Genomic DNA, 19,338 nt, shown 5'->3' on the forward strand with positions numbered 1-19,338 from the left:
CTCAGTGTCAGTCTAGCGAGTGGCAAAGCTAGGGTTTGAATTCAGGAGGCTTCCACTGTAGTGTGGTGACTACACCACTTTGCCCCAACAAAGAATTAAACCGCAAAGTAGAGTTCTAACTTACTAATCAAGAGGTCACTTGTCTAGCAACTGCAACTCTCTCACGTATGACTGAGGAAAAGGCTAAATCAGCAAAACAATCTGGAAGTAATCATCTCTCACAAAGCACATGTACTTCATTTACAGAGACCTCTAAATCTCCAAGAGTTTGTGGTGGGATTACATACGTGAACTTATTAAATTACTCTTTTTCAAATAGGAATGCTTAGATCCCTATTTGAAAAAGAATAATTTATTTAGTGTTGTTAAATGATACTATTTTGCACATATAGTCTGTTGTATATTGAGTGAATCTGCCCACTGTTTTCTTTTATCAAATCTTTCGCTGAAGGAATTTAAAGTGCATTATGATATTCAGATGTCCCTGATGGGCAGAGGATCTTGAGCAGACAGGATGAAAGTAATTGGTTAAAGTTACATCCCCCTGGTTAAACTTTTTTTGATCTGTAAATTGACTACCTTTGAGGTAATATTTACTGAGAGTTAACTGTTTCTAGTATTCTGTCCTCTGTGCTGTTGGTGATGCAAATGTGTATAACAACTTGTGCTCTCAAGCATCTTGTCTGTTTGGGGGAAATGGTACCACGCCTATAACCAAAAGGCATTCGACACGGCAAGAGAACACTAGTGCTGAATGGATGGTACAGATAGAGTTGGTTAGAGAAATTCTCCATGGGTGAGGCCACAGGAGGAAGAACTATTGAGTCTAGATGGGAATTACGTAGACGGGAAGGAAGATATCACCATTCTTTCACTTTTGAGCTACCAAACGTTCTGTTGCATTAAGCATTTCTCTTCCCCTGACTTCCATTTCTATTCTCAGTCATGGGGCAAATAAGAATATTTCCACCTCCACTTTTAGGAAAGATGGGGGCCATCTCAACAATAGTTTTCTTAAAAAATAACTTTTCTAAATACTAAATATAGTTTCACTGGGGAGAAGGGGCTGAAAATTCCAGTAACTTACAAATAAGGAAAGTGTATCACACTCATTCTTGCATGCCACATCGTTTGCACTTTGAACTTAATAAAAAGTACCATACAGATTGTGAAGTCTGCTTTTAAATGTCACAAAGCATAGATATTTAAATTGCTGATTAGAAAGACTAGATGATGCTGTTCACGAGGGCAGCATTTCCCGAAGTGTGATAGGAATGGCTCTAGGTCAGGGGTGGGCAAACTTTTTGACTCGAGGGCCACAATGGGTTCTTAAACTGGACCGGAGGACGGAACAAAAGCATGGATGGAGTGTTTGTGTGAACTAATATAAATTCAAAGTAAACATCATTACATAAAAGGGTACGGTCTTTTTTTTTTTTTTAGTTTTATTCATTTCAAATGGGCCAGATCCGGCCCACGGGCCGTAGTTTGCCCACGGCTGCTCTAGGTGGTGGGTAGGAAAACATTTCGAGGCTGAATAGTGTAGTGAAGTGATCAGGAGTTTGGCACTGGAGCCAGACTGCACAAGTTGAATATGCCCTGGAAATAATAATGATTAATGACTAATAATAGTCCTTGCATCACAGAACTGTTGTGAGACTTGAGTTAAATACGTAAAGCTTAGAAAAATATATTAGCTATTATAATTTAAGTTTAAAAATGATTTAATTTGAAGAAATAAAGCAAATTACAATATAGCTGGTACTCCGATAAATGACAAAAATTGTGGAAATGCTATGTGATTGAAATTTGGAAAACATTGTTTTAAGGCAGCAATCTCAAACTTTTTGGTTTCAGCACTTTTTTACACTCTTAAAAATTGTTGTGGACTTAAAAGAGATTTTCTGTGGGTTATATATGTATCTATTTACTGTATTAGAAATGAAGACCTTAAGAGAAACCTTTTACATTTATTTTAAAATAACATTAATTTTAAATAGATAAAAATAACATTAATAAACCATTACATGCTAACATAATGACATTTCTCATGAAAATTATATTTTGCAAAATAAAATAAATTAGTGGGAAGAATGGCATTGCTTTACATTTTTGCAGATTTTCTTAATGTCTGGCTTATTGGAGGACAGCTCAGTTTTTATATTTGCTTCTCCATTCATTCTGTCATGATAGGTTGTTCTGATTGAAACAGATGAAGAAAGGCTAGACTCACATATATATGTGGTTGGAAAAGGGAGGAAACTTCAATCACCTTTTCAGATAATTGTGTATATTTATTTATTTAAGTATTTTTAAATTTATTTTTAGAGAGAGAGGAAGAGAGAGAAGAGAGGAGAAAAATTGATGTGAGAGTGGAATGCCTTTATTTTCAAGTAGATTTTATTTTTATCACCAATAGAGGGCAGAAAAGACTACTTTTTTTAAGGGACTCAGTAAACAGCTTTTGCTTTAAATCACTTTCTTTGTGTCCCATGTTTGGGTTCAAACATCTTATAAAGTCACAGGAAGTCACTTAGAGGTTGTTTAGTGATCTTCATGGTTAGTGGCAACAAGCTGTGAGAGCACTTACTTACTTTTTAGGTGTCTTTAGCCAAAGGAACCACATATTCATGCCCTTGGGTCAGAATACTTACCTTGGACAGCCCTAGAGAAGCAATGGAAAATTCTTCTGACTCTTATTCTTTTTAAAGAACAATGTTATTGTTCCTTTTTATTTTTATAAAGTACTTTATGTTCCTTATAGTAAAGCTTAAAATATAGAAAAAGTAAAAGAAGAGAATTAAAATGACCTTAATCCCACTATCCAGAGATTGCATTTTGGGAAATACTATTTTTCTTTTTGACACGGTCTCATATACTACCTACCGTTTTATAGCCTTAAAAAGAACTGTCTTTTTTTAGTACAGAAACAATAAATATTCATTATAAAGATTTTTAAAATTATAATTAAGCACAAAAGAAAAATCCCTATCTTCTCACTGTTCTCTCCCTCTTTCTATATAACTCATTTTAATTTTTAATTTGTTCTCCCACTGCTATTTTTGGAAATAAAAGTAAATAATAAATTTCATATTCCCTTCCATTCTTACACAAAAGGTAGCATACTATATACATTCTTCTGCACTTTTACATTTTAATAAGTCTTAGAGATCATTACACAGTGGCACAAATCTTTCTCTTTCCCTTTTATAAGTAATCCATTATGTGTACATACCATTTCTTATTCAATCAGTTTTCTATTAATGGGCATTTGGGTTGTTTCAGTCTTTTGTTTTTTTTTTACTCCTCACCCGAGGATATTTTTCCATTGATTTTTAGAGAGAGGGAAAGACAGAGAGAAATATTGATGTGAAAGAAACACATTGATTGGTTGCCTCCTGCACGAACCCTGACCAGGGCCCAGGCCAGGGAGGAGCCTGCAACCGAGGTACGTGCCCTTGACCGGATTCGATCCCATGACCCTTCAGTCTACAGGCTGATGCTCTATCCACTGGGCCAAACTGGCTAGCGCAAGTCTTTTGTTAATACAAGAAACACTACAATGAATACCTTGTGTATATGTCATTTTTGCCTGAATTCCTAAAATGGAATTGCTAGGCAAAGGTTAAATGCCAATGTGATTTTGCTATATATTGCCCAATTTCTCTCCTTAGGGAGGTACCATTTTAGTTTCTACCAGCAATGTATGATCGTGTGTTTTTCCCCAAACCTTGTCACATAATCTACATATATAAAAGGCTAATATGCTAAGTGTCCAACCGTCCGACTGGTCGCTACAACGCACACTGACCACCAGGGGCCAGACGCTCAATGCAGGAGCTGCCAAGCTGCAGTGAGTTGGCAGTGGTGGTTCTCGGGTGACTCACCCTGAAACCAGAGAGGAGGGAGCCCAATTCCTTGTGGGGCTGCAGGATTCTACCTTCGGCCGTGGGTTATGTTGTTGCTGGGGCACTGTCCCCTCAAATCTGGTTGGTTTACTGCACACTTGCATTTGCGTTCCACACCCTGGATGACAGCAACTTTGCAGAGTGCCCTCTCACACTCTGAGACTCCTCGGGCGATGTCAGAGAGCGGTTTTAGCTGATCCCTGCAGGCCAGGCTAAGGGACCCCGCCCTCCCCAGCACCACCCCAGGTGCAGCCGGCTGGGGAGGGACCGCGGGAGGTTGGCTCCAGAGCGTGTCTGGCCCCGCTGGCCACCTTCTAATTAATTTCCCTTCAATGTGCACGAATCTGTGCACCGGGTCACTAGTGTGTTATAAAACTTGGACTTCAGCCAGCTGATAGATGGGAAGTGCTATTTTAGTACAATTTTAACTTACCTTTCTTTTAGGAGCAAAGTGGATCATATTTTCATGTTTAAAAGTCATTTGCATTTTTTCTATAAACTTTACATCTTTTGCTCATATAGTGTTTTATACTCTTTGTCCACTTTAGAATATATTGAATGAACATGTCATTAATTAATGTTCAATATAACTTAATGGCTGCACCTAGAATAGTTTGAGTGAATGAATCTTCGATAGTAAATGTTCAGCTTTCTAAATTTCTCTTCTAGCTATAATTTAAGCCCAGAAAGATAGCTAAGACATGGCCTCTGACTTCAGAACACAAGTGGAATAGAAACTAACTAGCTGAAGTATAACATGTTAGGGACGCTATTCTAATGACATCCGAAGTGCTGTGGGAAGGGAGGAAATGTGGTCCTGAATTCTGCCTAGGATGGTGGCACAATTAGGGGAGGCTTTCCAGGGGCAGTGCCATCTGAGCCAGGCCTCAGAGGAGGAACTGGAGCGGGCAGTGCATTTCCACAGAGGAAAGTGCAATTAATTTTCCACGTATGTTGTCTTTCCTTTTCTTTTTTTTTCCTTTAAAGGATCAGGCTCAAGTTCACTACAGATCACAAAACATGATGTCTTGTTGGCTACTTTAAAATCTAACCTGTCTGCTTTGGAGGACAAATTTCTGAAGGATCCTCACTGGAAGAAACTGAAACTCCTAAGGGATGAAATTGCTAATAGGGCAGAGTGGCCCCAAAACTCTGTGGATGTCACCTGGAGTTTTACCTCTCAAACCTTACTGTTGCTCTTGTGCTTGAAGGAAACCATGATCCACCTTGCCGCTGATTTCAATCCAGCTAAACCCAACCCAAGGACTCCAGAAGCCGCCCCTGCCCTGAGCCCAGATACACTCAGTATCTCACAGCAGAAGACTGTCCAGTCAGCTTTACAGTTTGTGGTCACCTTGGGCGTCTGCCCCTATCTCATGCCCGGTGTTGGAGTCCCCTTGAGATACAGGACTGAGTTTGGGGCTGTTGTTCAAGACGTGGTGTGTCTCGATGCTGCCCCCGATGCAACCCGGAGACTGTATTCCAGCTGCAGGGTCCTCCTGAATGTTGCTCAGCATGCATCTCTGGGGAGCTTGATTTTCTGCCGCCATTTTGGGGATATTGCAGCAGGTCTGTGCCAACTGGGATTCTGCCCAACCAAGAGACAATCACTAAAAGCTGAAGAAGAGGTAAAATATATGTTGAGAGAGAGAGGAGAGAGTCAGAGTCTGTGGGTGTGTCTGTGTGAATCTGTATGAATATGTGAACATATTTGTGTGTGGTTGTTATAAAAGATAACTCTTACTTCTTTAGGAAGGGACTGATGGAAAGAGCTAGAGTTCCCAGTGAAGGTCAAAGCATACCCAGTAGATAAATGATCCTTTTTAGAGGGTTGGAGCTTTATTAGATGCTAGTCATTTGCACACCTGGAGAGCCCATTTCCCCTGTCCCTTCTTGTCATTCTATGGAACAGTTATCACAGGCTAATTCTTTGAGCCTCTGTGTCCTTTTTATAAAATTGTATAAATGTAGCGAGGGTCAGTGTAGTTCATATGCAGGGTAATTCCTTAACCACTGCAGCCAGATCTCATAATGCCCACCACCTCGTTTCTCTGTCACCTTTCTATGTCATCTTCCAACATATTTCTTTTTGTTCCCCCCTTTTTAAAATCCTCACCCCAGGATATGTTTATTGATTTGTAGAGAGAGAGGAAGGAAGAGGGAGAGGGAAACATCGATGTGAAAGAGAAACATCAGTTGATCAGTTGCTTTCTGTACATGCCCAACCAGGAATCGAACCCGCAACCTTTTGCTGTAGGGGTTGACACTCCAACCAACTGAGCCTCCCTGCCAGGACTGTTGGTTCCCTTTTCCATTCTCTCTCCTGGCTGTGCTCACAAACATTTACCTAAAACCCACTATCATTTGAGCAGTGACAGGAATTTATGAGCTCTCCCTTGCCTTTGTTCTGTGGAGCAGAGCGCTATGCTCTTTATGACAGGGTATGAGTCTGACAATTCTGTCTGGACTTCTGAGATGGGGCATCTGATCGACAGGTTTTATTAATATCACTGGGGCCAGGCAGTGCCCCAGGGGTCTCGGGCAGGAGAGACAAAAGAAAGGGAAAGACATAGAAAGGACCAAGTATGAAGGTGGGAGAAGTTGGCAGAAGGGGAAACATGACGGGTGTCATCATGAAGCTGGACAAGTCCCAGCTATACCCTAAGCAGCTCCTGTACCTCCGTTTGCTAAATGATAATGGGCAGCACACTGACTGCTTAACTGAGTTACTGAAGGGGGACAATACTGTTGAGGCCCCATGAACAGCACCCCTCTTTGCTGCCCAAGTTCTCAATGAATTAAAAGACATTTAACAGAGTAAGAGAGATGTGAAAAGTCAGAACATCACCCTTAGCCCTGGCCGGTGGCTCAGTTGCTTGGAATGTCGTCCCATGTACCAAGAGGTTGTGGGTTCGATCCCAGGTCGGGGTGTGTATGAGAGGCAACAGATCAATGTTTCTCTCTCACATTGATGTTTCTCTCTCTTTCTCTTCCTCTCTCTCCCCCTCCCTTCCTTCCTCCCTCTAAAATCAGTAAAAAATTAAAACAAACATTACTCATAAATTCAAAGTTGGAGGATATTGCTTCTAGATGGAGACAAATGGGCTTCCCAACAGTGAATTCCAGAATCAGACATTCTTACTACTCCCCCAGTTTTAAGGAGGGCTGGGAAACTGCAGTGCCTCTGCCTTCCGGCAGGGGACGTGCCTCTGTAAAACGCACAGCCAGGAAGAGCAGAACAGAATGTGCACTTGCTCTGAAGAGGTGGAAGAGGAACGCGCTGAGCTGTGCCTGACAAAACCAGCCAATAAGTAAGCTTATTCCCACCTCGCCATTGAGGTAAGTCAGTAAGCTCTCCTGCCCAGAGCTGAGTGCAGGGATGGAGAGGGCAGGAGTGTCTCTGTAGTGTGGCTTCCTCCAGGCGGAAGGAAATCAAGAAGCCTTCTTCTCTCTCCCCTCACAAGTGTCTGTGCAGTATTGTAAAATATCACCTTCGATTGCCTGCCTGCTTTGTATTCTGCAAAAGCCAAGTACTGCATGTTTTTTTTTAGGTGTTAACCGAAGAGGAAAGAGCCCTATCTAGGGAGGCCTTGAGAGACATCTTGGATCAAGTGTATCAACCATTAGCAGTTCGAGAATTACTTATCCTCCAGGGAGGACCACCCCAGGTCGGTATTCAGGCCCAGGGACTCTCGTGGGTGAATCATTAATTATAATGTGCAGTCTTCTGGGAGTGGGCCTTCTCCTGGGAAATTTGATAATCTAGTTAAACCTCATTTCATCTCTTAGATCATTACATGGTATTTGGAAAACTAAATTTCACTGATCCTTAGGTTAACTTAAAAAGGATTTTTCTTTTAATGGAATGATGAACACTATTCCCAAGAATATGGTAGTTTTATTTAAAATATATTCATTCTGAAACTAGATATTTTTAAACTAAAATTTGGCTGTTTGACAATACATTCTTTTGGCAGAAATATTTGAATATCTTATCTTTGAATGGAGTATTTGAAGTCAAGAAATTAAAATTAGAGCTGTTATTGGGACTATTTTTAGCTCCTTTGGGGGAAAAAAAAGTAATAGTATATATTCGCCTAGGGCTAGGCATACGATAATTCCGTTTTTCCTTAAAAATAATTATGTATCTGCAATGACTGAATTTGGGGATGTAGATGGGGATTCCCTATTTGCTCTTACGACCTAGAGTTTAGTCATAAATCTAGGTGAGTAAAGCGTGAGGGGCCAAAGGAATTGGCTGTAGGTCAGGAACAAGGACCAGCTGAAGCTGGAGACAAAGATATCTCCCAGTTGAAGTCATTTTCATCTCATCCCTAGAGCATTACTGTAGCCCACCCCCCATAGGGCTCCTCTGGCCTCACACTCTGCTTCTCTGAATAAATTCACAGTTTGCCAGATTAAAACAAATGCATTATAATGATAATGTGGTAAAAAGAGACTGTGGAGTTAGGCGTACTAGAATTCAACCTCAGTGTGCAGCTGTATGAATTAATAAACCTTTCCATCCCTCACTTTCCTTATCCATAAAATGGGATGACAGCAGTGCCTTTTTTATAGTCCCTTTGAGATTATGTGGAAGGTTCTTAACAATAAATGGTAATTATTACTCCTCCATAAATATAAGAGAGAGGACAGGTTAGTTAGGATTGTTTCTTTCACTAATTTTGGGCTCCCAAGTGTCCAAAAATGGTTAACATTTTTGCTGAAATAAGGGACACCAAGTCTGTTTGTTCATGATGGCGCCACAGAGCTCTAAAAAAGGAGCCCTTGAAGAAATCCACCTCTTTCTTGAAATTGCTGTGTCACAAGGAATCATAGTAGGTAAGACCGTGGAGGCAAGACTAGAGTGCCTGCCCTCTGTCTGTTGTGAACTGTCCTGGTGGTGAGTAGTGTTCAGAGGAATCTTCTTTGGAAGCTAGATTCAACTGGAAGGACTGCATTCAGGGTTAATGGCCACATTAACCTTGTGTTCCCCAAATCTGTATTTTATTCACTGATGTGTTTGTCTATTTCTGGGTTTGAAACTTCACTTGCTGTTTCACTTGAAGTTTTACTGTATTTTTACTTTCTTAAAAGTTAAAACAAATATGAGGAAGAAGGTTTTGTAAAGGAGCCCTTTTTTTTTAAGGAAAAAAATGTTCTTTTGAAGTCTGTATAGAATACTGTTCATTGTCAGTCTGTCTCATTATATATGTTTTAATAATTTCTACACATCCCATCTATTTCCCTGACATTCAGTTCATGCCTTTCCCTTCCTTTTTCAGTCCTGCACAGACGTGAAGACACAAGTTAGATGTCGGGCCCCCGCTTGGCTTCGGCGTCTGTGTGGGCAGCTGCTCTCTGAAAGGTTGATGAGACCCAGTGGTGTGCAGGCAGTGGTCCGGGGCATTTTGGAAGGAGCGGGTGGTAAGAAAGAAAATGTTTCTGTTACTGTAGTATCCATTTTCCTCCAAGCCAGAGTGAATTACTGGTCTTTAACATTGGCCTTTAAACTTGATTGAGACTATGTGTGTCTTTGTGGAGATTAAGGAAGTTAGACTTGGAAGTCAAACCTTAATGAATTTCTTTTCCAAAGAAACTATTTTCTTGCCATTTTTCTAAAACAGTCGTGACACACTGCTCACATTGTTGAATGATATTGTGGGCTATTTCAAATGATTTGTAGTATCAGAGGAAAACATTGCACAGAAAGTTTAAGTAAAATCCCAAAGAAAATGTGAAATTGTCAGTGGGAAAAGGCTTTGTAGCAGGGTGCTAAGAGGACTTCGCCTCAGGACTTAAAACACAAAATAGTTATCTTGAAGCTACACATACCTTAGAGATACACACTTTGGAATGAAGTTTTAGATTCATTTCCACACCATGGCCAGGAAGCTCAATTGGTTAGAGTGTGGTCCTGATATGCCAAGGTTGAGGATTCAATTCCCGATCAGGGCACATATAAGAAAAGGGAACATACAAGAATCAACCAGTGAATACATATATAAGTGGAACAACAAATTGGTGTTTCTCTCGTCCCTCTCTCAACTCTCCCTTCCTCTCTCTCTAAAAATCAATCAATTTAAAAAAAATTTAAGAATAGTTAAAAATAGCCCTAGCCGGTTTGGCTCAGTGGATAGAGTGTCGGCTTGCGGACTGAAGAGTCCTGGGTTCGATTCTGGTCAAGGGCACATGCCCGGGTTGTGGGCTCGATCCCCAGTTGGGGGCATGCCAGAGGCAGCCAATCAATGATTCTTTCTCATCATTGATGTTTCTATCTCTCTCTCCCTCTCCCTTCCTCTTTGAAATCAATAAAGAAAAGAAAAGAAACAAGAAAAATCTCAAACAATCTTAAAAAATAAAAATAAAGAATACAATTCAATGGTTTTTAGTATATTCACAAAGTTGTGTAGCCATTACAAATATCTAATTCCAAACATTTTTCTTTAATTAATTTTATTTTTCACATAAAAAGTTCAGTAAAAATTGGATAAAGTAAAGTGATTTTAAGCAGTAAATCAATCTTATCAACATAGCACAAGGCTGGCCGAAACCACAAGGCAGCTTGCTTTGGAATATATACATGATAACAAATTAAACCTTGCAGGAGAACTTCAGCCATCCTTACAAAGTCTGCCTGTGATCCTAGCATGTAAAGGCTAAAAGCAAAACAAAAAACAAACAAAAACCAGGAAAAAACAAACAGATTATTTTCAATATATTCACATATACATTAAAATATAATACAGGTCGTTGGGGTAGAGGTCGTGCTTGGGGATGCACATGGTCTGTGTGCCGACAGCACCACCATAATTCCAAACATTTTTATCATTATCCCCCCCAATTACTCCCCCTGTCCCCTCCTCCAGTTCCTTGTAAGCACTAATCTACTTTCTGTCTCAATGAATTTGCCTGTTCTGGATATGTCATCCAAATGGAATGAATGATACAATTTGTGATCTTTGTGTTTGGCTTCTTTCCTTAGCTTCATTTTTTTTTTTTTTTTTTAGGTTTAGTTGTGTTGTACATGAATTAGCCCTTTATTCCTTTTTATGACTGAATTGTATGCATATGCCTGGTAATTGTTAAAGTTTGTGGTTTTTTTTGTTATCCTCACCCAAGAATATTATTTCCTTTGATTTTTAGAGAGAGTGGGAGGGAGTGAGGACAGAGGGTAAGGGTGAGGGTGAGGGTAAGGGAGAGGGAGAGGGAGAGAAACATTGACGTGAGAGAGACACATCAATTGGTTGCTTCCCACTTGAGTCCTGACTGGGGGCTGGGGATTGAACCTGCAATCGAGGTACATGCCCTTGACCCGGAATCGAATCTGCGACCTTTTGGTCCATGGGCCCACACTCTAACCACTGAGAAAACCCAGCCAGGACTATCTCAAATTTTTAGGACCTTACCTGGGAAACTGCTGTGAGTTTTTGACATCTCTATTCATTGCTGACAGCTGGAGTGGCTGGTGGGAGTCATGCGGAGGCAACAGCTGCTGACTGGAAAAAGTGTGACTTGATTGCAAAGATTTTGGCCTCTTGTCCCCAGCAGTCTCTTTCACCAGAGGACTACTATAGAGATACCTGCCCTCAGGTAAATCATTTTGTTTCTTTTGAATGTTTGAGGATTTTCTGGTTATTTACAGAAAGAGGATTTTTAATGTTCCTCTAATATTGAGGTAAAAGCAATATAATATTTAAGTTTATTGTTCAGTGAGCGACCTTCTTAATAAAGGAATTAAAAACCTATTGGAGACACCGACCTAATTGTTAGGTTAGGTACACTTCATCACTATTAGGTAAGTAAGTAGCCCACCCAGCTTGCTGTCAGAGTTGGGCTGTGAAACTAAAGTTTTATCTCGTTCCTTATCTTTCCTGTGTTTTTAATTAGCTAAAAATAGGTATTAAATAAATAAGGTAAATTAATATGACACATACTAGTAATTTAAATAGCACAAAAGAGTTAACAGAATTGTAAGTTTCCCTCTCACTTCTAGTCCCTCAGAAGTAGTCACTGTTACCAATTTCTTGTTTATTTTCCAGAAATATTCTGTGTGTTATGTATATATAACTATATGTATTTGTATGTGTGTATATAGTCTAATTTTCATCCAAATGATAACATACTACACACACTGTTTTTCATTTTTTTTTCTTTAAATGTATATTCTATTGATTTTTTAAAATATATATTTTATTGATTCTTTTTTTACAGAGAGGAAGGGAGAGGGATAGAGAGTTAGAAACATCGATGAGAGAGAAACATCGACCAGCTGCCTCCCGCACACCTCCCACTGGGGATGTGCCCGCAACCAAGGTACATGCCCTTGACCGGAATTGAACCTAGGACCCCTCAGTCCGCAGGCCAACGCTCTATCCACCGAGCTAAACCGGTTTGGCTCTATTGATTTTTTACAGAGAGGAAAGGAGAGGGATAGAGAGAAACATCGATGAGAGAGAAACATCGATCAGCTGCCTCCTGCACACTCCCCAGTGGGTATGTGCCCGCAGCCAAGGTACATGCCCTTGACTAGAATCGAACCTGGGACCCTTGAGTCCGCAGGCCAATGCTCTATCCACTGAGCCAAACCGGTTAGGGCTCATTTTGCTTTTTTAACTTAACAATGTACCTTGGAGATCATTTCATATACGTAGTCATTTCATATAGAGCTGCCTAATTCTTTTTCGTGGGTGGGTAGTATTGCATTACATTACTGTACCATAATTTATTTAACCAGTCCCCTAATGGATATTTGAGTGGTTTTCATTGTTTTGCTATTATAAGCCATGCTACAGTTAATACTCATAAATCTTGTACATGTGCAAGTCCTACCATAGGAAAAATTTCCAGAATTGAAATGACTAGTTCAAAGGGTATATACAGTTAAATTTTTAACTGATATTATTTATGTATCTGTTTTCCTACACTTTTACCTATACAACATGCTACAAAACTTTTTTATCTTTGCTAATCTGATAGGTGAAAAATGTGGAAGGAGTTTTCTTTCTTTTTTTTAATTTTTTATTTTTTTAAAAATATATTTCATTGATTTTTTACAGAGAGGAAGGGAGAGGGATAGAGAGTTAGAAACATCGATCAGCTGCCTCCTGCACACCCCCTACTGGGGATGTGTCTGCAACCAAGGTACATGCCCTTGACCAGAATCGAACCTGGGACCCTTCAGTCTGCAGGCTGATGCTCTATCCACTGAGCCAAACCGGTTAGGGCTGGAAGGAGTTTTCTTAATCAGTACTCCCCATGCAATTAAATGTAAGACATGGCTTTTGAAGTATAGTCCAAAGAAAGTAGTTCTTTGTTATGCTGATCAGGGTTCTCATGGGCAGGCATGCATGAGAACACAATATCACAATGTAAAGATTTTATAGTGAAATATACTACATATAAATAATCTTACAGGACAAAGTTAGCATTTGCAATGATGAATAAATATTTTCTGAAACTAGGAGCTTTAGTTTTGGTACTTGACAAAGGCTAAAATCAAGTCACAGGTTTCAGGCCTGCTGAGTCTTTCTGGCAGTGTCAGAGGTCACATACAGTTTTTGGACAGAGATTCTCCTGCCTGCAAAAAGTGCAAGAGTCACTTTTAAGTCAGGAACAGAAATACACTTTTCTATCAGTTGCTTTTAGAGTGTGGTAAACCCACCGAGGCACTGGAGATCTATGTTTGTCTTTGAGAAAATAGGCTGTTCAAACATGACAGGTGATCTTCAGGCTCTAAATGTACTTGTATACCTTGACCCAGTAATTTCATTTAGTGGTGCTTTTATAATAGCAAAATTTGGGGATAAACAGAATGTCTGGATATTAGGAAATAATTGAATAAATTCTTACCTGCAGCTTGAATAGATATATATCACCATAAAGTATTTTCGAGGAATTTATAACAGTACTAGGGGCCCAGTGCACGAATTCGTGCACCTTGAACTGTGGGCCATGAGGCTGTGGTGGGCACAGGGGCGGGTCTTGGCCCATCCTCTGCTCCCCCACCAGCCCTGCTGCAGCCCCCAGTCCCCTCTCTGCCGGCAGCCCTGTTCCCGCTGCTCCCACGTGCTGATGGTGCTGGCCCCACTAGCACCTGCTGATGGCACAGAGCAATTAGGGCCAGCACCAGCAGTAGGTCTGAGCGCTAGACCGGACCGCGGCGCGGGGGAGCAAAGAATTTTCAGTAACCACCAGAGGCTCACCCCAATGACAGCGACAAGTACCCCGCCTTGGTCTGGTGCCCTGCTAAACTGTTCCACCATCCCACCACTGCCGACGCCCACCATGTTCCACACACGCCTCCTGGTGGTCTGTGCACGTCATAGCAACTGGTTATTCGGTTGTTCCATTGTTCGGTCTATTTGCATATTAGGGTTTTATATATATAGATGATATTTTAATAATATACAAAACTGAATATTAAGTATGGCTTCAATTAAAAACAAAAAAGAATTATACAGAAATTCTGTATATTGGAAAAAATACACCAAAAATGATTATTAGTGATTTAGGAAGATTTAATTTTATTCTCAAAACATTATTTTCTAGATTTTCTACAATGAGCATATATTTTATAAATTATATAAAATTATTTAATGAAAACATAGTCTCTTCAGTTCTCACAACCTTTGATACTGGGTTGTTAAATTTTAAAAAACCGATTTTGTTGAATGAGTGTTATTGCAGTGAGTTTATTTTTTGGCCTAAAGAAATTAGTGCTTTTTCTTTTTAGTTAATGTAATGCCCCTTGTAAAGAGGCTGGTATTTATTTTCTTCATATACTTTTTCTTTTAGATCCTGGATTTATTTCACTTTCAAGATAAATTAACAGCACGACAATTTCAGAGAGTTGCCACCACTACCTTCATAACTATGTCAAGAGAACACCCACAATTGGCAGCAAAGTATTTGCTTCAGCCAGTATTAGCACCTCTTCATCGATGTTTAAATACAGCAGGTAAAGGAGGAAGTCTGGTGGTTGGGTGCCCCTCTAAAGGATCTTCTTCAGTGTTTCAGGTTTAAATGACTTCAGTCTGTGGTATATCAGTGACTTTAGTTTTACCTTTTTCTCCCCCAAATTTTTATTTTGAAAAATCCAGTTCACAAAAGTTCTAAGAAGATACAGTGAACCTAGATTGGCCAACTGTTATTTTATGGCCACATTTGCTTTATCTTTCTCTTTCAATACGTGTACATTTTTTTCTGAAACATTTGAGAGTTAGTTGTAGACATCATCTAATATACAGATTTTATTCAGATTTCTCTAACTGTCCCAAGAATTTCCTTTATAACTATTTTTTAAAATCCAGAATCCAGCCAAGAATCATGCATTACATTCCTCTATGTCTTCTTAGTTTCCTTTAATATAGAATACTTCTCCAGTTTTTTGTTTGTCTTTCACTCAGTATTTTTGAAGAGCCTAGGTTATAGAATGTTTCTTTTTATTTTTAATATATTTTTATTGATTTCAGAGAGGAAGGGAGAGGGAGAGAGAGAGAGATAGAAACATCACTGATGAGAGAGAATCACTGATCAGCTGCTTCCCGCACGCCCCCTCACCAGGGACTGAGCCTGCAACCCGGGTATGTGCCCTTGACCAGAATCGAACCCAGGAGGGTTCAGACCGCAGGGCGATGCTCTATCCACTGAGCCAAACCAGCTAGGGCATGTTTCTTAATTTGTATTTGTTTAATTGTTTCCTCATGATCAGATCCAGGTTAAACATTTTGGCAGGAATACTACAGAGGATGATGGTTCTTTTTTCAGTCTCCATCAGATTAAGGGACATATCCCATTATTAGCAATGTTATATTTGATAATTTAGTTAATGCAGTAGCACACAGATTTCTCTGTTGTAAAATACTGTCCTCCCTATGTAATTAATAAGTAAGCTATGTCATGATCGTCTGAGACTGTGTGATAGTCTGTGTGAATACTATTTCCCAATAGTCTTTCATACTATGGTTTAGAATCCATTGATGAGTCTTACCAGTAAAATGGTGACTATTTCTTTTGTTATTTCTATTGTTTTAGTTAGTATTCTGTAAAAAAGAGCTTTTCTTTCTTCCTGCCTTGCCCCTTTAAAAAATTATTATTTAAATATCAATATAGATATTTAGATTCTTTTTTAATTGTTTACCAAACATTTCTGTCATTTATTTTGATGCTCACATTTTCCCCATATTTGGCCAGTGTGTTTAGTTCTGTTTTAATGTCTTAAAAGATTGACAGTTTCAACACTTCCCTTAGTATGTATAACTTTATTGAGTTTAATGCTGGGATACTGAGTATCATTATAGCACTCTTGGTGATTAAAAAAAATTTTTTTTCTAGATAGTAGTTCCTAAGGTTAAAAATGAAGAAAAACAATGTTGGGTGTTATGGTTAAACCAAATTTAGGTCTGTGTAGACTTTGTGTAGAAGTCATTTTGTAGTGTGAATTTTTCTGGGTGTATGTGGTGGGAGATGTGGAGTCATGGAAAAAATCTAATTCTTTTTTTTTTTTTTTTAAATATATTTTATTGATTTTTTTACAGAGAGGAAGGGAGAGGGATAGAGAGTTAGAAACATCGATGAGAGAGAAACATCGATCAGCTGCCTCCTGCACACTCCCTACTGGAGATGTGCCCACAACCAAGGTACATGCCCCTGACCAGAATCGAACCTGGGACCCCTGAGTCCGCAGGCTGACGCTCTATCCACTGAGCCAAACTGGTTACGGCAAATCTAATTCTTTTGCATAGTAAAACTTCACCAGACTGAGCCTTGGTGAAGTGAAATTAATCAGACATGACAAACATAATAGTTGAGTAAATACTTAAAATTCCTTTATATATTTAATAGGAATCTATCCTAGAATCAGTATATTATTCAAAAAATGGCAACAAAAAAAAAATGACATGCTATTTCTGTTGGCTTGAGTGTGGGTAATTTTGGTTTTTGTTCTCTAGAGATTCCAGAGAGTGACATGGTGCCGGGGACCATTTTGGTGACAGAAGAAGAACTTAGTAGATGTATTGAGGATGTATTTAAGGTTGGTAATTTGAGTCACTAATGTTTTTAGTGAATATTTTTACTTAGTCTTTCTTATAAGTACCGCGCGCTAACCGATTGCGCCACTGGAGCTCCTATTTTTACTTAGTCTTTAAAAATAATTTTGCCTTTTTAATTGGTTCTTTAAGAATTGGAATGGTTAATCTTAAATTATTCCAAATCATCAAAATCTTTTCACTTTTTGAAACTGGAAACTATAAGCTGTTAGTGAAAAAAAACTGATACATTTTGAAATCGTCAGTTTTCATCATTTATCTGAATGTTAAACAGTTTATATTCTCTAACTAGCACATGCCACTGATGAAAGCGTGCCTTTTAAAGAAATTGACAGAAATTGAATATAATACTGTAGGCTTCATAAAGTGTATGAACATTTTGAATCTACTTTATAGCTTTTGATAGTAATTACCATCATAAAGAAGTCTGAATAAATGGATCCTGCAAATGACTACCTGAATATATACTGAAAATGAAAAAAAAAAGTAAATTGTATATCCTCTATGATTATATGATATATATAGAATATATATTTTTAGTCAAAAATAAAATCCATTGTGTTAGGCTTGGGGTAAATATTCCTTTTTAAAGTTTATTTCAATAAATTTATAAATGAGAAATATTTACAAGAATAAACAGCTTTCAAAACTATGCTCCATGTAAAAAGGTGCAGCCACTTTGGAAAATAGTTTAGCAGTTCCTCACAAAGTTAAACATGGAGTTATATGACCCAGAAGTTCCATTCCTAGGTGTTATACCCAAGAAAAATGAAAACATGTTCACATAAAAATCTATTCAAGAATATTCATAGCAGCACTATTCAAAATAGTCCAGATATGGAAACAACCCAAAAGTCTATCAATGGTTAAACAAATGTGATATATTTACATAATGGAGTATTTTTTAGCCATAAAAAGGAGGAGTATGGATACATGCAACAATATAGATGAATTTAAAAATTATAATTTAAGCCCTAATTGGTTTGGCTAAGTGGATAGAGTGTTGGCCTGCGGACTGAACCCTCCTGGGTTCGATTCCGGTCAAGGGCATGTATCTCAGTTGCAGGCTCCTCCCTGACCCAGGTCCTGGTCGGGGCCATGCAGGAGGCAACCAATTGATGTGCCTCTCTCACATCAATGTTTCTCTCTGTCTTTCCCTCTTTCTTCCACTCTCCCTAAAAATCAATGGGAAAGTATCCTCGGATGAGGATTTAAAAAAAAAATTCTGATTTAAAATATTTAAAAAGAAGCCAGACACAAAAGACCACACATTGTATGATTTGATCTATCTGAAATGTTCAGGATAAGTAGATTCATAGAAATAGAAAGTAGGTTAGTGGTTGCTAGGAATTGTAGATAGAAAATTGGGAGTAGCTGCTAATGGGAATGGGGTTTCTTTTTGAGGTAAGGAAAATATTCTTGGATTAGACAGTGGTGATTGTTATACAACCTTGTAATATTCTAAAAGCTACTGAATTGCATATTTTAAGAGAGTGAATTTTATGGCATGTGAATTATTTCTCAATAATTTAAAATTTTATATTCCACATATCTCATTTCTTTTCTATGGTAGTAAATTTATTTATTTATTTTTAAAATATTTTTTTATTGATTTCAGAGAGGAAGATAGAGGGAGAGAGAGATAGAAACATCAGTGATGAGAGAAAATCATTAATTGGCTATCTCCTGCACACCCACTACTGGGGATCGAGCATGTGCCCTTGACCAGAATCAAACCAGGGACCCTTCAGTCCACAGGCTGACGCACTATCCACTGAGCCAAACTGGCTAGGGCATAAATTAAACATTTTTAGAGTAAATTTTCAAATTTTAGTTTATTATGAAATAGTTCAAGCATACAAAAAATATGAAGAGTAAAACGCTTATGCACCCATCACTCAGCTGAAAATTCTCTACTTGAAAGGATCACTATCCTGAATTTGTACTTATTATTCCTTAAGCTATCTGTAGTATCATTGTACATGATTTTAAATTTATTTTAATGGCATTGCAATGTATGTGACATTAATTCATTCATTTTTGCCACTAGATGTTATTCCATTATGTGATTATATCATCATATATTTGTTTATTCTTCTATTGGTAGACATTTGAGTTGTTTCCATGGAGTTTTTGCTAATCTGTTTGGTACATTATAGTTTTAATTAGCAGTTAGTTCTCTTATTACTAGTGAGGGTAAGCATCACTTTGTGCTTTTAGTTCATTCTGTAAATTGTTCATATTTTCACTTCTGTAAATTGTTCATATAGTTTGTCCATTAAAAAATTGTGTTATTGGCCTCTTTTAGAGTACTTTCTTTTTTAAAACAGCTTTATTGACGTATACTTTACAGACTATAAACTAATGTTTAAATTGTA

General features: G+C 38.5%; 1 protein-coding gene across 1 annotated transcript in view; it reads left to right on the forward strand.

Annotated features, from left to right (window-relative positions):
• The window catches only part of TANGO6 (transport and golgi organization 6 homolog), a 140,502-nt gene that overhangs the window by 1,889 nt on the left and 119,275 nt on the right, over positions 1–19,338 (forward strand). Inside the window, exons 2-7 of the mRNA XM_006091147.3 lie at positions 4,896–5,536; positions 7,460–7,576; positions 9,194–9,335; positions 11,365–11,501; positions 14,706–14,868; positions 16,862–16,944. Of these exons, the coding sequence (XP_006091209.1) occupies positions 4,896–5,536; positions 7,460–7,576; positions 9,194–9,335; positions 11,365–11,501; positions 14,706–14,868; positions 16,862–16,944 (1,283 nt within the window). The remainder of the gene's footprint in view (positions 1–4,895; positions 5,537–7,459; positions 7,577–9,193; positions 9,336–11,364; positions 11,502–14,705; positions 14,869–16,861; positions 16,945–19,338) is intronic.

Source organism: Myotis lucifugus, unplaced genomic scaffold, assembly GCF_000147115.1.
Source record: "Myotis lucifugus unplaced genomic scaffold, Myoluc2.0 scaffold_88, whole genome shotgun sequence".
In the NCBI taxonomy this organism is placed as follows: domain Eukaryota; kingdom Metazoa; phylum Chordata; class Mammalia; order Chiroptera; family Vespertilionidae; genus Myotis; species Myotis lucifugus.